The sequence below is a fragment of the Haliotis cracherodii genome, unplaced genomic scaffold (assembly GCF_022045235.1).
Source record: "Haliotis cracherodii isolate W230 unplaced genomic scaffold, xgHalCrac1.p SCAF_8, whole genome shotgun sequence".
NCBI lineage: Eukaryota > Metazoa > Mollusca > Gastropoda > Lepetellida > Haliotidae > Haliotis > Haliotis cracherodii.
In genome coordinates, this window is record NW_027266341.1 from 61626494 (window position 1) to 61649589 (window position 23096).

The window sequence follows — 23096 nt, forward strand, 5'->3', positions numbered from 1 at the left end:
ATGCATGCATAATCAGATTGTTTTAAATGTATCAATTCCAAATCGGACATTTTGTACCAACTCTTGAGACCTACGCTGGGTACCCTGGTAGGGTAAGGTAACAGGGGGGTGGGTACCCGTCTAGGGTCAGGTAACAGGGGGGTAGGGTCAGGTAACAGGGGGGTGGGTACCCCGGTAGGGTCAGGTAACAGGGGGATGGGTATCCGGGTAGGGTCAGGTAATAGGGGGGTGGGTACCCAGGTAGTATATTCCGACTCATCCCAGCCCTATCTTCCAGTCTTTGTACAAGAGGAACAACAGATGACCTCAAACACTGAAAATATTTATTCACAAAATAAAAAAATCATGCTTTATTATTAGGAAATGGTATTAAATCGTATATGAATAAACCAATATTATGGCTAGAATAGTCTCCATTGTCTGGTTCGATTTTGTAGGAAGATTATACTGAGGAATGGTGTGAGGATAGGGATGACAGTGGTCACATCCCATTCTGGAATCAGTCTTCATGCTACAACAAACAAGTCACATGACCAGTCACCTGACACCGTACTTAATTTTGATTGAAGAAGCAGATAGTCATACAATAAAGGATGCTTCATCATTCCATACCTTGCATTCATGATTTATCCGTTACTACAATATGAGTTAATACTTTCTTAGATATGTGTTGCAGGCAAAAAGAGGCAGATCTCATATTCTTTTCAGACTGTACAATTATTGTTTTCAAGGCAGCTTCAGACAAAAGTATATACACTAAAGCATATGTGTGGCTGAAAACATATATCCTGGATGACAAGACTGACCCATTTCTAAAAAGTAATACTGCAAGATCAACAAGCACTTAATATTTTTTATCCCAAAATTTGAGGCTATGTATAATCTTCGCCATTTTTTGTTTGTTTTTGTGCCTATAATAGCCTAGAAAATCTAAAACATACTCTTTCATTCATTCTACCTTCACTCTCATTTTTGTTAAGTCACAGAACCAGTTTTAAGATAATCTTTTACCCCCTCAACTTATAAACAAAAACGTTAGGTCTGCTGCAACAGAGAGACAATACTGATCAAACATTAAGCAAATGTAAATATTTGCCGATGGTGGGAAGTTACTGAACCCACATAGATTGAGCATGCTACTCCATAAGGAGAGAAAAGGTCTGGATAAAAATATTCTGTTCTTGGATGACAGAGTAAGCTGTTGCTTAATAAATGACCATCAGTAAATCCATTAGCAGACAAATATGTTTGGAACAAGCAGCACTGCAAGATCTACAGCATCATTGCACATTAAATAGCAGAGGCGGTATAAACATGCTGTACAACTTGGCACTATGTGGAGGTATTCCTAAGATGTGTGATAACTGTGGGCACTATATTGAGGTATTCCTCAGGTGGCTAACATGCACTGGGCACTATATAGAGGTATTCCTCAGATGTGTGATAACCGTGGGCACTATATAGAGGTATTCCTCAGATGTGTGATAACAGTGGGCACTATATAGAGGTATTCCTCAGATGTGAGATAACAGTGGGCACAATATAGCGGTATTCCTCAGGTGGCTAACATGCACTGGGCACTATATAGAGGTATTCCTCATCTGTGTGATAACGGTGGGCACTATATAGAGGTATTCCTCAAATGGGTGATACGTAGCACTATGTGGAGGTATTCCTCAGGTGGTGATAACCATGGGCACTATATAGAGGTATACCTCAGGTGTTATAACCATGGGCACTATATAGAGGAATTCCTCGGCAGTGTTATAACCATGGGCACTATATAGAACTATACCTAAGTTTTACAACCATGGGCACTATAAAGAGGTATACCTCAGATGTGTGATAACCATGGGCACTATACACAGGTATACCTTAGATGTGTGATAACCATGGGCACTATATAGAGCTATACCTCAGATGTGTGATAACCATGGGCACTATATAGAGCTAAACCTCAGATGTGTGATAACCATGGGCACTATATAGAGGTATACCTCAGATGTGTGATAACCATGGGCACTATATAGAGGTATTCCTGAGGTACGATAACACTGGCAGGGTTCTACCATGGTATACATGGTGGAAAACCCTTGGGTACTAAAAGTAGTTTAACCTCACATGAATGAAAACAAGATGCAGATAATCTTCATCTGATGATAATAAATAATGAATCATTGCTGTCCATGGGTGATTGTGGAAAAAATGTTACTAGATACAAATGATGAGTTCAGAGTTTCAACTATTCATTAAAGCCATGAACGCATCATACTTACTAACATAATTCTTTCATGTGCTGAATTTTCATTTCAAATAACCAAAGCCAAATCATTGTGAAAAAAGGTACTCTGACCTGAATTTCTGGAAAATACATTAGTTACTGTTAACTGGTGGGTTTTAGGATGATTGTCATTATAACCAGCATTGGAAATAGACACCGGCCTGTAGGTCCAAGGCCGACAAATTTGCTGAAGTTTTAATTAATTTAAATTAAATTTTAATTTAAAAAAATATAACAAACTGATTCTTTTGACACACTGTCTGCAAGTAAAGGGCACATTACTCTTATTTCCTACAATGTAAGGCATATGTATTTTGTTTTCAGGAATACCGAGGCTTGACTAGTCCTGCTGACCCTCCACACACACATACTGTTACTCCCTCACCAAACTTGACATGGTCATAATGAGATGTCTTTATCTTCCAGCCAAACCTGGCCAATAAACATGACAACATAAATCATAACAGAGCTCCAGATCACTTTTAGACAAATTGAGTTTTCACTCTAGGGTTTCTATTTGAATTGGGTTATTACATTTTTCATTGGGTAACCAGTATTTTGTCACTCATCTATCATCACTCTTTTGTTTTTTCCCCAAATTAGTGAACATTTTAAAATTTAAAAAAAAATGAAATAATGTTTTAGATGTATATAACTGTTCTAAATATATAGGCTTGACTCCGAAAGTAAATTTGCTTGTAATTGTGTTTTGGAAATTAGCTCCTTTGTACGATGCTGAAGAAACTTCAGTGGGTATTAACGCGAGCTGTTTTTATACATTTGAGTCTTTCACTTAATGCATGCATTTCTGTACGCAAGGTAATTGAAAGTAATTGGGTTTTGAATATTTTTGGGGGGGTATTTTTACGTGAATATGCTGCTTATCTGTAGCTCTGTCATAAACATAGGTGGTTAGAGTTACCCAACCTTGTTCTGAAGAATAGCTAGATTTACCTGCCCTTGTTGTGAGGTATGGCTAGAGTTACCTACCCTTGTTCTGAGGTGTGGCCAGAGTTACCCACCCCTATTTTGTACCAAACTCCAGAAAAGGGACCCACAACTCAGGGCTAAAAAAAGTCATTACACTCTAACTCTGAGCTCGCCTCCTTGAAGAGGCTATTTGTCTGGTTGGGGAGAGGCCATGGGGTCTGTCATCTCTACAACAGAGCCTACTTCACAAAGTGACTGACTAAAGCAGCACAGAGACGACTGAAGGGCACATGCAGTGTGTTTTCGTTGTGGGGAACCAACACACAAAGACAAATGAAATAAATACTTCCTCAGAACAAACAGCTCATTGGACACAGCACTAAAGCAATACAAACTTGACAATTTAACTGACAGCTATCCAGTAGCTTGGTTTCTAAATGCTACACTGAAACAAACACTATACATTTGAATGTAAACTGATGATATTCAACATGAATAAAGACAAAATCACATTCTTGAGACGCATATTAATGAAATTAATAGTAAGGCTTAAAAAAATAAAACTATTGGTTCTCAGGCAATGGTTTTTGAAAATATAGTGTGGGCGGGCGGAGTCTTTTTTTGGTTTTGATGTTGTTCAAATTAGTATGTAACCAAATAAACAGTTGTGTACAATCAACCTGGGAAAGATTCTCCCTACAAAATGTATTCCTTGATGAATAAAATACTGGAATACAATTTTTAGACTACCGTTTGACATGGAATAATTAAGGATTCTTTGGTTTGTCTTTTAAAAATGGAAATAAAAACGAATCGTACAGCAAACTTTATGATGATGCGGGCGGTGCCTGAGAACCAAGACTATTATTTTTTTTAGCCTACATCATATTTCTAGATTGAAATAAAATCAGATTTTAAACATTGAAGGCTGAACATTTAGGGGCGGATCCAGGGTTTGAATAATTTTAACTTAAGAACCAAATCAACATGGTAGTGGACTTTTTTTTCTTTTTCCTTTTTTTTACATTTACAAAAAGGACAGGCAGCGTGGCCACTCGCAGAAGTCCCCCTCTGGATCTGCCACACACATTTCAAATCAAAGTAGACAGGACAACCTAATCTGGACTCATGTCCACGAAATATACTTCTTTTATCTCATTTACCACATCAAAGAATGGCAAAGAATGTAGCACTAAAGCTTTGATAACATACACTGCTGGCTTACAAGTATAATACATGGCACTGAAAATATTTGGAAAAGTGAACTTTTACAATGAGAAATTCAATGATCCATGCAGGTTCAGTGCTATTTTCCTAAAACACTGACAGTTTGTCATCTCGAACATTGTACACAATTCTAACATCTTGACACCGTTACTATGGTAACCCTCGTCTGCTACTCATCACATCTATCCCTTGGATGACAACATTGGCAACCAAAAATAGTGTGCCCCTCTTAATATAATCTACAACTGAACATGTTCTGAAACTTAGAGAAGGGAAGTAACTCTGCGCATCCATTTGTCGTTTGACGATATCCATAAGATTAGGTTTGGTTGTCACTGTTGGGCTTAAGTATCTTGGTCAATACTGTTTAAACTAAAATGAAAACAAACATATTTTGAATGTCAGGCATAACCGGCAAACTGTTTTACTTCCTTACATTATTCATGAGAGGACACCCATTGGTTCTAATGCTTACTATAGACATCCTATAGTTTATTCCTGGGCTAGTTAGCCAGGGTAGTCCAGTGGTTAAAGTGTTGCTCGGTATGCCAGGTTTGATCCCCACATGGGTACAATATGTGAAGCCTGTTCCTGGTGTCCATGCTTTGATCTGGTTGGAATATTACTTATTGCAGTGTTCAACTCAACACCCTCACTCACTTATCCAAAGGCTATTTGGGAAGAGGGACCTATACACCTCAATAATGAGGGTTCTAGTTCGGACCTAGTATTGCTATGCACATCTATTCCCACAAGTCACCAAGCACACTGCCTCACTTGGAATGATGAGGTCAATTTATAAAAAAATATAATCCTTTACCTCAAAATATATGGTTGAGAACCTTACAATATATGGATCATGGTCCAAATGTATATGCTATCCATCCATGATTTCCACTCAAGAATGGTTTACTGCAATGTGGCAACAGATCTGTTAATATCGATCAAGGAGCCAAATCAAAGCATAATGATTGTTCTTTACAGAAAACTGGAATTGGACATAAGAAAATAAGTACCAAGTACCATTGCATATTGTATATATACATATATATTCGATGACGATATTGAATAGTGCATATTCATCCAAAGTATCTCCCTGAACAACAAATGCTACATTCAGGGCAAAAGCTTATAAGTCTGTTGCCTTGTAACCATAACCATGACAACAGGTTTAAACCAATGAGCAGACAACAGCTTAGCTGTATAATACTAGGGTGGTTTTGCTTGTTGAGTAAGCTTGGCTTGTGGACTGGCACTGTACATGCATATGAAATGTGAACTTCTATACGATCATGTTCCAGACGTTGTCTCCAGGAAGGTAGATGTGGAACCCTTAGGTCTTCGGACATCGCTTCCTTCAACACTTCATGGTGTATTTCAAGTCATGTCACGGCCTCGTCACGCAGTCAGCAGTAACACTATTGTTGCAAGTGCTAAGTAGGGTAATTATACCAGGGGGTAGTCCCCGCCATCTGCAAGGCCGCTCAGGCGCTGATGTAAGTCAGGAAAACCTGGTCGGCGTTCAGGTTTCTGCAAATGAAAAGTTTATCCATATTAAAATGGCAGCATTAATCAAAGATTCATCACTCTAAAAGATAATTTTTTGTGGTATATATATATGCACATGCAAAAACGGTTAGCATGACCCTTTCAATTTCACAAAGTCAGAACATCCATGTATCTTTGAGAAATAGCTATGTCTGACATTCAGCTCATTTAATAAATGTCTAAATGCCCAAGGGACAAAACTCTGCCAGTGAATTGCAGCACCTAAGACTACTAGGCCACCTGCATCCCCCCTACTAGTAATATAAAGTAAACGTTATAATCATGACTGTTCATGACGGACGTACCGCTTCCCAGCAATGCATCATGACCTTGAACATGAGCTCCGGGCACATCATCGGCTTCTGCAGACGGCGGTTGGAGGTGATGACGTAGTCCACCACGTCAAGGTTCTTCATGCCGCTGTACGGCATCTCCCCACCGCTGAACACCTCCCACATCAACACACCTGCAACACAATGAGCAGATGATTCAAATATGTCTGTGAATGACACATATTGATTTAGACCACAGCCTAGCATGTACATACCACATGATTGAGATTAATATGACGTTCACCAGTACACGAGAGAATTGCCTCACCCACATCACATTACCCACAATGCACCAGTCCTTGATATCTCCTACACTCATACAAGGCTCATGATACCACAGCTCTTTCCACACAACTCACAGTGGATCTCAAGCTGTAATGGGGAGAATTAATACATTCCTAACTACAGGGAAGTCTAGCTTACTTGAACTCTAAGACCTTGTGACGTTCTGTAAGCACTGAAATCACATCAGATGTGGATGCAGGAGTTTCTTACAAACATGGGTGGAAACAACAAAGATTTTCGAAAAGATCTTAGCTAAGATAAATCTTAACAACTTACGCTCAAAGATTTGATATCTTAAGGCTAAGATAAGATAGATTTTCAAAACAATTGTAAACTGTCGCAGATCGCTCAGAGCTACGACACCTATCTGTAGCGGGAGAATAGCTCGAAGTCATCAAGCGTATCGAGGCGATGAGTTCTGTCTCGGAATATCCTCGGTCTTGTCATCAAATCATTGCTATCTTCATCATGAAAATGTCCAGAGCAAAGTATGCCGCCATCTTGGATGAAGATACACTAAACTTAAGACAGGTATAGGGCTATCTTAGATTTACGACAAACTTAAGATATCTTAGGGCGACGATAGTTTTGAAAATAGGCTACAATAGCCTACGATTTCCTTATAATAACGTTACGATCATTTTAGGGCTAAGATCATTTCGAAAATCTAGGCCCAGTGGCCTAAACAGCTCAGTAAGTAGGGGCTTTGTATCAGCATCATGCATGTGTACAAACCAGCGATAACCTGCTACACACACGGTGAAAGTCACACAGAGAGCTACGCATAGAACGAAAGACAAACAGAGAGCTACACTACATACCAAAGGCCCAGACATCGGACTTGCTGCTGAAGCGGGTGTAGCTGAGGACTTCTGGGGGAGCCCACTTGACTGGAAACTTGGTCCCTGCCGAGCTGGTGTACTCATCATCAATTACATATCTGACAACACAGAGGTATAGGTGAGGTCGTGTACTCATCATCAATTACATATCTGACAACACAGAGGTAAAGGTGAGGTCGTGTACTCATCATCAATTACATATCTGACAACACAGAGGTATAGGTGAGGTCGTGTACTCATCATCAATTACATATCTGACAACACAGAAGTATAGGTGAGGTCGTGTACTCATCATCAGTTACATATATGACAACACAGAGGTATAGGTGAGGCCGTGTACTCATCATCAATTACATATCTGACAGCACAGAGGTATAGGTGAGGCCGTGTACTCATCATCAATTACATATCTGACAACACAGAGGTATAGGTGAGGTCGTGTACTCATCATCAGTTACATATATGACAACACAGAGGTATAGGTGAGGTCGTGTACTCATCATCAGTTACATATCTGACAACACAGAGGTATAGGTGAGGTCGTGTACTCATCATCAATTACATATCTGACAACACAGAGGTATAGGTGAGGTCGTGTACTCATCATCAATTACATATCTGACAACACAGAGGTATAGGTGAGGTCGTGTATAATTACATCAACATGTATTTCTGATTGGTGATACAATGACACAATATCAATTAGCTAGGTCAGACATTGTGACCTCCCAATCCTCAATATAGCTGGCTCATGTTTCTGGTTCATTTATGTTGAATGATGTTTGATAGCAGTGCCGTAGCAGTTTTATTTGAATCAAGTTGGAGACAAGTGATTCTTGTACAAATATTTGCCCCCCCCCCGTAAAAAATAAGTTAACTACGGCCTAGGATAGACAGACTAAATAGTGACAATTCCACATGTGACCCATCATTTTGGATGAGCAGGAAATGCTGCCCTTTGACCAGTAGACGTATTGCTGTCCCAGGTTGTGGTTGTATACAGTAGGAGGCTTACCCTTGATAGCAGTTAGGGACCTTCACCCTCTTTAAGGCAAAGCTCACCTGGCTAAACCGAAGTCTGCTACTTTGACTACATGGTCCTGTCCAACGAGGCAGTTCCTGGCGGCCAGATCTCGATGGATGAACTTGCGTTGTTCTAGGTAGCACATGCCCTTGCACACCTGGATGCAGAACTCCAGGAGCGTCATGGGCTGCTGCAGCAGGCGGTTCTTGTGGCGAGCCAGGTAGTTGTTCAGTGCACCTGCAGACACAAGTCTCCATAAACACAACAGCTGGCAAACACACCAGATAGGGAACAGTCAGGGAACAGACCAGACAGGGAACAGACTAGACAGGGAACAGACCAGACAGAGAGCAGACCGGACAGGGAACAGACAGAGAGCAGACTAGACAGGGAACAGACCAGACAGGGAACAGACCAGACAGGGAACAGACAGAGAGCAGACCGGACAGGGGACAGACTAGACAGGGGACAGACCAGACAGGGGACAGACCAGACAGGGAACAGACCAGACAGGGAACAGACCAGACAGGGAACAGACAGAGAGCAGACCGGACAGGGGACAGACTAGACAGGGAACAGACCAGACAGGGGACAGACCAGACAGGGAACAGACCAGACAGGGAACAGACCAGACAGGGAACAGACCAGACAGGGAACAGACCAGACAGGGAACAGACAGAGAGCAGACCGGACAGGGGACAGACTAGACAGGGAACAGACCAGACAGGGGACAGACCAGACAGGGAACAGACAGAGAGCAGACCGGACAGGGGACAGACTAGACAGGGAACAGACTAGACAGGGAACAGACCAGACAGGGAACAGTCAGGGAACAGACCAGACAGGGGACAGACAGAGAGCAGACCGGACAGGGGACAGACTAGACAGGGAACAGACCAGACAGGGGACAGACCAGACAGGGAACAGACAGAGAGCAGACCGGACAGGGGACAGACTAGACAGGGAACAGACCAGACAGGGAACAGACCAGACAGGGAACAGACCAGACAGGGAACAGACCAGACAGGGGACAGACCAGACAGGGGACAGACTAGACAGGGGACAGACCAGACAGGGGACAGACCAGACAGGGAACAGACCAGACAGGGAACAGACCAGACAGGGAACAGACAGAGAGCAGACCGGACAGGGGACAGACTAGACAGGGAACAGACCAGACAGGGGACAGACCAGACAGGGAACAGACTAGACAGGGAACAGACCAGACAGGGAACAGACCAGACAGGGGACAGACTAGACAGGGAACAGACCAGACAGGGAACAGACCAGACAGGGGACAGACTAGACAGGGAACAGACCAGACAGGGAACAGTCAGGGAACAGACCAGACAGGGGACAGACAGAGAGCAGACCGGACAGGGGACAGACTAGACAGGGAACAGACCAGACAGGGGACAGACCAGACAGGGAACAGACCAGACAGGGAACAGACCAGACAGGGAACAGACCAGACAGGGGACAGACTAGACAGGGAACAGACAGAGAGCAGACCGGACAGGGGACAGACCAGACAGGGGACAGACAGGGGACAGACCAGACAGGGGACAGACTAGACAGGGGACAGACTAGACAGGGAACAGACTAGACAGAGAGCAGACCGGACAGGGGACAGACTAGACAGGGGACAGACCAGACAGGGGACAGACTAGACAGGGAACAGACTAGACAGAGAGCAGACCGGACAGGGGACAGACCAGACAGGGGACAGACCAGACAGGGGACAGACTAGACAGGGAACAGACTAGACAGAGAGCAGACCGGACAGGGGACAGACTTGACAGGGAACAGACCAGACAGGGGACAGACCAGACAGGGGACAGACCAGACAGGGGACAGACCAGACAAGGAACAGAACAGACAGAGAGCAGACCGGACAGGGGACAGACTAGACAGGGGACAGACCAGACAGGGAACAGACCAGACAGGGGACAGACTAGACAGGGAACAGACTAGACAGGGGACAGACTAGACAGGGAACAGACTAGACAGGGGACAGACCAGACAGGGGACAGACTAGACAGGGAACAGACCAGACAGGGAACAGACCAGACAAGGAACAGAACAGACAGGGAACAGACCAGACAGGGGACAGACTAGACAGGGAACAGACCAGACAGGGAACAGACCAGACAGGGGACAGACTAGACAGGGAACAGACCAGACAGGGAACAGACCAGACAGGGGACAGACTAGACAGGGAACAGACCAGACAGAGAGCAGACCGGACAGGGGACAGACAGAGAGCAGACCGGACAGGGGACAGACTAGACAGGGAACAGACCAGACAGGGAACAGACCAGACAGGGGACAGACTAGACAGGGAACAGACCAGACAGGGAACAGACCAGACAGAGAGCAGACCGGACAGGGGACAGACCAGACAGGGAACAGACAGAGAGCAGACCGGACAGGGGACAGACTAGACAGGGAACAGACTAGACAGGGAACAGAACAGACAGGGGACAGACAGAGAGCAGACCGGACAGGGGACAGACTAGACAGGGAACAGACTAGACAGAGAGCAGACCAGACAGGGGACAGACCAGACAGGGGACAGACCAGACAGGGGACAGACTAGACAGGGAACAGACTAGACAGAGAGCAGACCGGACAGGGGACAGACTAGACAGGGGACAGACCAGACAGGGAACAGACTAGACAGAGAGCAGACCGGACAGGGGACAGACTAGACAGGGAACAGACTAGACAGAGAGCAGACCGGACAGGGGACAGACTAGACAGGGGATAGACCAGACAGGGGACAGACCAGACAGGGGACAGACTAGACAGGGAACAGACTAGACAGAGAGCAGACCGGACAGGGGACAGACCAGACAGGGAACAGACTAGACAGGGAACAGACTAGACAGAGAGCAGACCGGACAGGGGACAGACTAGACAGGGAACAGACCAGACAGGGGACAGACCAGACAAGGAACAGAACAGACAGGGGACAGACAGAGAGCAGACCAGACAGGGGACAGACAGAGAGCAGACCGGACAGGGGACAGACTAGACAGGGGACAGACAGAGAGCAGACCAGACAGGGGACAGACCAGACAGGGGACAGACAGAGAGCAGACCGGACAGGGGACAGACTAGACAGGGAACAGACCAGACAGGGGACAGACCAGACAAGGAACAGAACAGACAGGGGACAGACAGAGAGCAGACCAGACAGGGGACAGACAGAGAGCAGACCAGACAGGGGACAGACAGAGAGCAGACCAGACAGGGGACAGACCAGACAGGGGACAGACAGAGAGCAGACCAGACAGGGGACAGACCAGACAGGGGACAGACAGAGAGCAGACCAGACAGGGGACAGACTAGACAGGGAACAGACCAGACAGGGGACAGACCAGACAAGGAACAGAACAGACAGGGGACAGACAGAGAGCAGACCGGACAGGGGACAGACTAGACAGGGGACAGACCAGACAGGGGACAGACCAGACAGGGGACAGACCAGACAGGGAACAGACTAGACAGAGAGCAGACCGGACAGGGGACAGACCAGACAGGGGACAGAACAGACAGGGGACAGACTAGACAGGGAACAGACTAGACAGAGAGCAGACCGGACAGGGGACAGACTAGACAGGGAACAGACCAGACAGGGGACAGACCAGACAAGGAACAGAACAGACAGGGGACAGACAGAGAGCAGACCAGACAGGGGACAGACAGAGAGCAGACCGGACAGGGGACAGACTAGACAGGGGACAGACAGAGAGCAGACCAGACAGGGGACAGACCAGACAGGGGACAGACAGAGAGCAGACCGGACAGGGGACAGACTAGACAGGGAACAGACCAGACAGGGGACAGACCAGACAAGGAACAGAACAGACAGGGGACAGACAGAGAGCAGACCAGACAGGGGACAGACAGAGAGCAGACCAGACAGGGGACAGACCAGACAGGGGACAGACAGAGAGCAGACCAGACAGGGGACAGACCAGACAGGGGACAGACAGAGAGCAGACCAGACAGGGGACAGACTAGACAGGGAACAGACCAGACAGGGGACAGACCAGACAAGGAACAGAACAGACAGGGGACAGACAGAGAGCAGACCGGACAGGGGACAGACTAGACAGGGGACAGACCAGACAGGGGACAGACCAGACAGGGGACAGACCAGACAGGGAACAGACTAGACAGAGAGCAGACCGGACAGGGGACAGACCAGACAGGGGACAGAACAGACAGGGGACAGAACAGACAGGGGACAGACAGAGAGCAGACCGGACAGGGGACAGACTAGACAGGGGACAGACCAGACAGGGAACAGACCAGACAGGGGACAGACCAGACAGGGAACAGACAGAGAGCAGACCGGACAGGGGACAGACCAGACAGGGGACAGACCAGACAGGGGACAGACAGAGAGCAGACCGGACAGGGGACAGACAGAGAGCAGACCGGACAGGGAACAGACCAGACAGGGGACAGACCAGACAGGGGACAGACAGAGAGCAGACCGGACAGGGAACAGACTAGACAGGGGACAGACCAGACAGGGGACAGACCAGACAGGGAACAGACCAGACAGGGGACAGACAGAGAGCAGACCGGACAGGGGACAGACAGAGAGCAGACCGAACAGGGGACAGACCAGTCAGGGAACAGACCAGACAGAGAGCAGACCGGACAGGGGACAGACTAGACAGGGAACAGACAGAGAGCAGACCGGACAGGGGACAGACTAGACAGAGAGCAGACCAGACAGGGAACAGACAGAGAGCAGACCGGACAGGGAACAGACTAGACAGGGGACAGACCAGACAGGGAACAGACAGAGAGCAGACCAGACATGGGACAGACTAGACAGGGGACAGACCAGACAGGGGACAGACCAGACAGGGAACAGACTAGACAGGGGACAGACCAGACAGGGGACAGACAGAGAGCAGACCAGACAGGGGACAGACAGAGAGCAGACTAGACAGGGAACAGACTAGACAGGGGACAGACCAGACAGGGGACAGACCAGACAGGGAACAGACTAGACAGGGGACAGACCAGACAGGGGACAGACAGAGAGCAGACCAGACAGGGGACAGACAGAGAGAAGACCAGACAGGGGACAGACAGAGAGCAGACCGGACAGGGGACAGACAGAGAGCAGACCAGACAGGGGACAGACTAGACAGGGGACAGACCAGACAGGGAACAGACCAGACAGGGAACAGACTAGACAGGGGACAGACCAGACAGGGGACAGACCAGACAGGGAACAGACCAGACAGGGGACAGACAGAGAGCAGACCGGACAGGGGACAGACAGAGAGCAGACCGGACAGGGGACAGACAGAGAGCAGACCGGACAGGGGACAGACAGAGAGCAGACCGGACAGGGGACAGACAGGGAACAGACCAGACAGGGGACAGACAGAGAGCAGACCGGACAGGGGACAGACAGAGAGCAGACCGGACAGGGGACAGACAGGGAACAGACCAGACAGGGAACAGACAGAGAGCAGACCAGACAGGGAACAGACCAGACAGGGGACAGACAGAGAGCAGACCGGACAGGGGACAGACAGAGAGCAGACCGGACAGGGAACAGACTAGACAGGGGACAGACCAGACAGGGAACAGACTAGACAGGGGACAGACCAGACAGGGGACAGACAGAGAGCAGACCAGACAGGGGACAGACAGAGAGCAGACCGGACAGGGAACAGACCAGACAGGGGACAGACCAGACAGGGGACAGACAGAGAGCAGACCGGACAGGGAACAGACCAGACAGGGGACAGACCAGACAGGGAACAGACTCTCGGTTCTGAATTAAAATAAGGGGTATCTACTGTACAGTGGGACTACATCCTATTTCAGAACACAGCAGCCTTATGTCCTCAATGTAATATGTCTATCACTGGCTAACAAAGGTAGCGGCTTACATAAATGTTGTACTGAAAGACTATAAGAAGAGGTGAGGTGAGGTGATATGGGGTTTAACGTTGCGTCCAAGATTATTGCACTTATATAGCGATGTGCATGCATGTGTGTGTGTGTGTGTGTGTGTGTGTGTGTGTGTGTGTGTGTGTGTGTGTGTGTGTGTGTGTGTGTGTGTGTGTGTGTGTGTGTGCGCGCGTGCGTGTGTGAGTGCGTGCGTGTGTGTGTGTGTGTGTGGCTGCTTGAACTAGTCCAGACTGATGCCAATTTATAGTGCTTGCACACTGAGATACCATGCTGCAGCTTAACATGAATACCCAACTCAGACACAGGATACTGAGCCGAACAGTCCTTGTTTTAGCCCCTTCTTATGCCGAGCACCAGGCAGCGTAACAACAAGTACCATCTTTTGACGTCTTTTGGTATGACGTGGCCAGGGATCAAACCCCCGACCTTTTGCTCTCTGGGCGGATGCTCTACATTCGACCACGGAGGCGGACGACTACAAGAAGAAGCTGGAGTCCATACATCAAAGCATCATCATCTATAGATACCAAGGTCAAGGGGAACACAAATACCTACCAAATCGCATGAGCTCCACCACAATCATAATAGGCTTGGCCTTGGTCACCACGCCGTACAGCTGCACCAAGTTGGGATGGTTCAGCTGGCTGCAGAGCAACAAACAGTACTTACTGGCACAAGCAGCATCCGAGTTGGCAGAAACAACAGGAGACTAAATCAGACTACACTTAAGTAAGGATAAGATATATAGATGAACAACTTCTTTATTACAATAAGGCGCGACGTTTGGTGTAGGTTCTCATGGTCTACACTGAAACACTGCTCCTAATTGTAATAAAGAAGTTGTCCATCCATACTTAATACTCCAACTTCTAAATGCCTCTCAAAGAAGCAGACTACACTTGTCTTAACATTGGTAGTAGGTAGGACATCATATGTTTCAAACATATTTATTTACATTAAACCATTCACCATTGATTGCCTGATATTTGACCCCTGATTTCTCATTTGTAGCTTTTTTCCCTCAGTCTGGCTGGAGCACTGTGTTGACATCTGTGTCATCCTTTGACAGGCTTCAATAATAACTTATAAACCTCTGATGACGTCACACTACAGTGACAGAAGGTAAACCTCCAAGGCAGGCAATATGAACAATGCTCAGGGTGTTCTGGTGGAATGCCCAGGACCTTACGAACACATTTCAATTGAAATACCAAGGTTTTACAATTATATGTTTTATAAAATTGCCTCTTGATGTGCGCACAATTGTGTTTGATTGGTTAAAAGTCAAATTTATTTTAACATGAAAATTCCATATCGGGTCGTCAGGCTCGATTTGGTTGATGCATGTCATCAATGCGTGGATTGATGCTCATGATGTCAATCACTGGATTGTCTGGTCCAGACTCGATTATTTACAGACCACCGTCATATAGCTGGAATATTGCTGAGTGCGGCGTTAAACAACAACCCAACCTCCTGTACAAGTAGTTCTGTATCACACGTACGTCATTGTTTTGGCTTCCTCCACAAATGATTCTTCCGACATGGTGCCACACTTCATGACCTTGACTGCCACGGGTGTGTTCCTCCACTTGCCACGGTTGACACTCTAAACAAGCAGATCAGGGATACAAGTCAGGGATACAAGTCAGGGATACAAGTCAGGGATACAAGTCGGGGATACAAGTCGGGGACACAAGTCGGGGATACAAGTCAGGGATACAAGTCAGGGATACAAGTCAGGGACACAAGTCGGGGACACAAGTCGGGGAAACAAGTCGGGGACACAAGTCGGGGATACAAGTCAGGGATACAAGTCAGGGATACAAGTCGGGGATACAAGTTGGGAATACAAGTCGGGGAAACAAGTCGGGGATACAAGTCGGGGATACAAGTCAGGGATACAAGTCGGGGACACAAGTCGGGGACACAACTTTTGGGATACAAGTCGGGGATACAAGTCAGGGATACAAGTCAGGGACACAAGTCAGGGAAAAAGGTCAGGGATACAAGTCAGGGATACAAGTCAGCTCACAAAGACATATGAGACCCACCAGCAGCAAGGGCACCTTATGGTTGCTAGGATACAACTGTGCTGTGACATCATAAAGAAAGACATTTGATGTCAACTTACTTCCATAAAAATTCCATATTAGTTCATAAATTAATCAGACATTAATTCTAAAAACAAAAGTTATTACATAAACAGTTATAAGCCTGAAAATGGGACTTTACAGAAAATGAGTCTAAATGTTTGATGCCATGTGTCTCTGTTATAAATATGAACTGAAGCTTGTGAATGGTATTTTTGTGTCCCCAAGGTCCCGTAGTCTTAAAATATAATGAGAAGTCAAAATGTGATTTTGCAACAACAAGGTCCCTTATCTCAACTGCTTGGTCACATATACAGTATTGTAACTGAAATGTAACAAGTTCTGGACAGGGTAGTGAATTCAAACATAACACAATCTGCCAGGACTTGAAAAACTCTAACATGGATGTCAAGACGTTGCCAATCGCAAGAAAACCCAAACGTAGTCCTCATTACCGCAAAACAAAGATCTGAGGACTTCCCCCTACTGGTCATGTCAGAACGACCTTTCATCCGACCAATCAGAGCATGGCTTACCAGACGAGGAAATTGACAGTTGGAATTTCCTAATCATGTAACCTTGAAAAACTTAACAGGGGGTATTCTGAACAACATTTATGGGCTTTACAACTAAATTCATACAATCGCGGCCATCCAATACCTATTTTACAATGTTCGGTTGTTCAGTTTTGATATTTTAATCAAGACTTTGTCAAAATATTTTATCGACCGTAGTCGCCAGTTTGAAACTGGTGTCGTAAAGCATGAGGCAGCTGCCTTCAGATTGGCTAATGTCAACTTCTTGTCAGTCATTCCATTGGTCGGTCAACGTTCCCAAAAAGTCTGTCGGAAGTGACCCGTAATGGAATGACCTCAGATCTTTGTTTAGCGGTAGCAATTATCAAGATCTCATTTGTATGTGTACGACCTTGTGCAATGACAAGGTGAATATAGGAAGGTAGGGGGTATTGAGTATAAACCTGCTAGTTGTTGACAAGGGATCGGCAGTTAGAAGTGAAGACTTCTTCACTCAGTAAACAAAGAAAGGGGAAACGGTCGATGGCTAGATCATGTTGTTGATAGTTTTGTCGCCTCCATTCATGAGCACAAGCCATATCATGGTTAAAGGTTATGATTCGGTTGTTTGTTGTTTAACGCCGCTCTCAGCAACATTCGATATATATGACGGTGGTCTGTAAATAATCAAGTCTGGACCAGACAATCCAGTGACTGACATCATGACATCGATCCACACAATTAGGATACAATGACATGGATCAACGCCGTCAGCGAGTCTGACCACCCAATCCCGTCAGTCACCTCTATTAGACTCAATTATTTACAGACTGCCGTCATATAGCTGGAATATTGCTGATTGTGGCGTTAAACAACAAACTAGGATTAGAAAGACCTTCATGTTGTCAGGAAGAATCAAGAACTAGCTTGGTACTTACCCCAAAACATCCTGAACCCAACTGCTCCCCTGTCTCCAAGTCATCGGGGTCGATCTCCCACTTGCCTGCAAGGAGGACAACACTCACAGGTGACTACACTCACATATTTGGAAGTCCTAAAACATTTTACTACGATTTAAGAATTAAATGTGCTCCGTTGTCGTCCTTTCTGACCTTGATGTGTATAAGTCTCATTGGTTGACAACTAGCTGAATATGTAAATTAGATTGCCGATCTGGGATGCTGGCAAACTATTAGCCAATCAATTTGCGTAAAATAATGACGATACATTTTCACATGTCTTTGTGTGTGTGTGTGTGGATGCTTGTACTAGTCCAAACTGAGGCCGATTTACGTTGCTAGCCCATTGAGATACCATGTCGCAGTTTAACATGAATACCCCAGACACAGTATATTGACTCCGAACCGACCAGTCCTTGTTTTAGTCCCTTAATGCCGAGCGCCAGACAGGGTATCAACAAGAATCTTCTTTTTCTTTTGAGTGGGTATTGTACACGAGTCCCAGCTACCACTTACACTGGACTAAACTGTCCATCCCAGACGAGTCTGGTTGAGACAGTTTCCACAGTATGATTATACGAGTGAGTGTTATTGATATAATCCTTAGACATTAACCGCGATAGAAACTAACAGTTTCAGCCCACTAGTCCTTATAATGATAACATATAGCAAACCCCTAAAAAAGGCAAATTTCTACTAGCCCTTATGATACCTTAACTATTAGGCAGTTTGGCTTGGACTACAGGACTACAGGACTAGTGCCAATTTCTAACGCTGCATTAAAATAAGACAGACACAATATGTAATCTCCAGATGGTGTGAAGCTATATGTTAGCGGAGTATGACCTATCTACTGACCGTGACCAAATCCTGCAGTAGAGGGCGCTGAATGTCGTCTGGGAGGTTCTCGCAGTCTGCACACCAAACCTGCAACACAGAATAAACATAAGTCACGTCACCATGACAGCCTACTGCAAGTGTTCTCGTGACATGGTTTATTCCTTCCTGTTGGACCACCAAAATGACAACAGGATGTTTGTGCAAAGAATATATGGCTAATTGTTGTTATTCCAAACTATTCAAATGGTACATTAATATGAAAATTGAGGATAGGCAAACAGGCAGGTGACCCCATGATGACAGTCTTCTAGAGGTTCAAGGCAAGACACATTCACTAAAAACGAACGACTGAGTGAAGAATCGTTCCACGTAAATATTGTCTGGTTGGGCTGGGAATTGGAAAAAAGATGCATTGCAATATATTGCGATATTTCAAATTGTATTGCGATTTTATTGTATTGTGATATCTGGGAAAGCAGAAATTTGACACAAGTCATATATATATTTATTTTTACTAAACTTACTTGTTCAACATTTTGTAAGGCCTCTTTTACCAGCTATTTGCTTTGTTGTACATTTTTGGCATAATCCTGTCAGAGAAGGTTTTCTGAGACGGACACATGTACAGTGAATCTAGGCTTTAAATTCATAAGAATCGACGATACTGAATGGTCAAAGACCAGCAATGATAAACCTGGCCACTTTGTCACTGAGACGAATTGGTGACGAAATTGAAATTCGTTCGGTTTCTGCGACCAAGATTTCCTCTTTTGGTATGATCCCGCTTTGAGTTTATATGACTAAGTCAACAGAATGGATGGATGATGCTGCCACATGTGGGAGGCCAGATTTGTGGTCCCACCCGTGGGGCAGACCCTTGCATTGCATTTGGGACAAACTGCAATGTTTTCTTTAACTTTATCACCCCCCAAAATATCCCACTTCCCCCTTTTGTTCGCAACTATTTCAAATTCGTCTGCCATTTTGTTTCCATAGCGACTGGGCAAAGGGAAGTAATCACTGCCTAACACTTCTGGAGCATGGCCCCATGTTTGTTTATATTTTCTATTTTATGTTGTGATATTGTCTTGATTGTTCGTATTATAAACTTGATGTCTACTGAATGTTTTTTTTTGCTAACAAAACAATATGCACAAAATACCGATACATGAAAACCACATCGCAATACATATGATTTGTAGTTCTGCATAGCAATACACCGATATACCGGTCATTCCGGCCAGAACTAGAGGGGACAAGAGGGGACAAGAGGGGTCCACTGTATATCAATCTATCACTAAGTGGTTACAAATGGCCACAAATGGCATAGGATCTAGAGACTTGAGATCGTGACCTGACTCTGAAACATGTCTCTCTGTTCTCATGGGACTGATCACCCGTCCATGTTGGTGGACAGGTACACAGTTAAATCCAGCAATACACACCATACACAGCTATACCAAGCTACTTTACCTCCTGAGTTGTGCTTGTGATAATGGACAACATCGGGTATGCTGGGGTAGGCATGTTTGTCCGAGATGTAGAACTTGCCCTCAGAATCCTTCCGTATATGATAATGTCTGACTAGAACACTCCTGAAACACAGCATGAACATTTTAATTAGTGGAAGAGAGATAGCGCCTACCCTTCAAAAGTGAAGCAGAATAGTACTTACCCTTTATATGTAAAGAGGGAGTGCTCACCCTTTAAAAGTAACGGTAGATAGTGCTTACCCTTCATAAGTAAAGCAAAATAGTGCTTATCCTTCACAGAGGTAGTGCTTACCCTTCATAAGTAAAGAGTGATAGTGCTTACCCTTCACAGAGATAGTGCTTACCCTTCACAGAGATAGTGCTTACCCTTCATATGTAAAGAGTGATAGTGCTTACCCTTTGTATGTAAAGTGTGATAGTGCTTACCCTTCATACGTAAAGAGTGATAGTGCTTACCCTTCATATGTAAAGAGTGATCGTGCTTACCCTTCATATATAAAGAGTGATCGTGCTTACCCTTCATAAGTAAAGAGAGATAGTGCTTACCCTTCATAAGTAAAGAGTGTTAGTGCTTACCCTTCATAAGTAAAGAGAGATAGTGCTTACCCTTCATAAGTAAAGAGAGATAGTGCTTACCCTTCATAAGTAAAGAGAGATAGTGCTTACCCTTCATAAGTAAAGAGTGTTAGTGCTTACCCTTCCTAAACAGTTACAGTGCTTACCCTTCATTTGTAAATAGTGATAAGGTGTACATCCCCGGTGTGCTGCTGGAGTCTCGCACCAGGAAGCAGCCCTCGCGGTTGTCCTCCTGCAAGATGGCCTCGCTACGCTGTCGGGTGATGTCCTTGTAGTACCAGCTGGAACAGATGAGCAGGGAATAGGAACGCTGTAACACGACTAATGGGGATGGGGTTAATGGGGATGGAGTTATCTCCCTCAAGGTGGGGAGTGGGTCTGGTCATGTGTAAAGAAAGCTGAGATGGTCACCCCTCATAGGAGGGGCTCTGTGGTAACTATGGTCATCTTCCTTTGGAAAGCTGTAGCCATATGTCTTGTATGAGACTGAATTTGTCCAAATTTTATAAAAAAAAAATTATCCACATAGCCAGACCCCTTACTACGGGCAAATACAAGGAAATTTGAAGCAGAAGTTTTATTTTAATGGGGAAAAGCTTAGTTTCTTTTCGGCCTGAAAGTCCAAAAGTGGAATTGGCAAATCAATACTTACTCATATATTTCTAAGTCAAACTTCCTTTTGACATAATTAGCTGGAATGTATCCTTGATTCCTGCAAACAATAAATGGAAAGGTACAGAGTATATCCTAGCAGACGTGACATCGTCAAATCATAGATTCTTGGATAAGAGAGAAAATGTGCAAGTATCAAACATACATTGCGCAATAAAGACAGAAAAGAAGTCAGAAGTTGGTTATAAATTTGCTGAATCATTACTGAATTAGCATCGCAATAGTAGATACAATTTATGCATAAGAACACATGTAATGAACTATCTGTACCGAAACGTCGCCATAATTGAACTTAAGGGAGTTGTTATCCATATATCGTGTCTACTTTGTCATCTGTCAACTTCTAAGAAATGCCCATCTAACAATTCATCACAACAGTGTTTAACTATAAGGCTGAAAAAAAAAAAGTCTTTGTTCGCAGGCTCTGCCCACATCATCATTAAGACGCTGCACGTTTCATTTTTATTTTCATTTAAAATCATTTTGTAAAAAAATCTTTAAATATTCCATGTCTCGAACACATGACAGTGAAATGATACAATACTTCTGAAGAAAGAGTGAGTGAGCGAGTTTGGTTTTACTCCGCTTTTAACAATATTCCAGCAATATCGCAAGGGATACCATGTCAGGAATTGAACCCATGTCTTCCGCGTGACCAGCCAACGCTTTAACCACTAGGCTACACGACTGCCCCTACTTAAGAACATGATTTCGATGAAATTATTGTAAACAAAATTTGGTTACATACTAGTTTCAACATCCCCAAACATAACCACTGCCTGCCCGCACTACATTTTAAAAAGCCATTGCCTCAGAACCCATTCTTTTATTTCTTTAAGCCTAATAATACAACGGCAGTAAACGCTGTGGTCATCCCGGAACACTGTTCAAATGACGAGGACTTGCAGGGACTTAGCCCTCGTACTGATGGAACTGAACCCTGACATCTCCCAAAGGACTAACTGTTCAAAGATCAAATCTTGATTCATGAACTTATGTACATATAAGAAACTATAGGTTATTTCTTACCCCTTCTTGTCTTTAGCTTGCCACCAATGTTCTCGACTATCATCTAGTATTTCATACTCCTCTCCCTGAAAATAGATGGGAATTAGTCTGTTAGTCTTTTCATTTTTGTCTGCAAACCAAAAGCTACCATAGTTTAATCTTACAAGTGTTCCACACCTCACAAGTGTTCCCACAATGTGGTCTCAGCACTCCTGCTGTTGTTGTTTGTGTGTTTGTTTGTTGTTTAACGCCGCACTCAGCAATATTCCAGCTATATGACGGTGGTCTGTAAAATAATCGAGTCTGGACCAGACAATCCAGTGATTGACATCAGGAGCATCGATCCACACCATTGGGATCGATGACATGTATCAACCATTCAGCGAGCCTGACCACTCGATAACGTTAGTCGCCTTTTACGACAAACATAGTCAACTATGCTGAAGACCTATTCTACTCTGGAATCTTCACGGGTCCCTGCTGTTGTAAGCATGTGTAAGTAAATGTTAAAGGATG

At 44.9% G+C, this 23096-nt stretch overlaps 1 protein-coding gene across 3 annotated transcripts in view; it reads right to left on the bottom strand.

Annotated features, from left to right (window-relative positions):
- Positions 1–309: 309 nt before the first annotated feature.
- LOC139449374 (tyrosine-protein kinase Btk-like) overlaps positions 310–23096 on the bottom strand; it is a 53343-nt gene continuing 30556 nt past the window's right edge. For 2 of the 3 annotated variants that reach the window (XM_071230730.1, XM_071230729.1), the window contains exons 7-18: positions 22602–22666; positions 21553–21612; positions 21047–21181; positions 20305–20426; positions 18850–18918; positions 17971–18035; positions 15930–16033; positions 14980–15068; positions 8508–8706; positions 7425–7543; positions 6292–6452; positions 310–5968 (exon numbers count right to left, since the gene is read on the bottom strand). In XM_071230730.1, the coding sequence (XP_071086831.1) occupies positions 5885–5968; positions 6292–6452; positions 7425–7543; positions 8508–8706; positions 14980–15068; positions 15930–16033; positions 17971–18035; positions 18850–18918; positions 20305–20426; positions 21047–21181; positions 21553–21612; positions 22602–22666 (1272 nt within the window). In that variant the 3' untranslated portion in view covers positions 310–5884. Of the gene's footprint in view, positions 5969–6291; positions 6453–7424; positions 7544–7993; positions 8064–8507; positions 8707–14979; positions 15069–15929; positions 16034–17970; positions 18036–18849; positions 18919–20304; positions 20427–21046; positions 21182–21552; positions 21613–22601; positions 22667–23096 lie in introns of those variants that run through there. The other variant, XM_071230731.1, reaches the window with a different exon arrangement.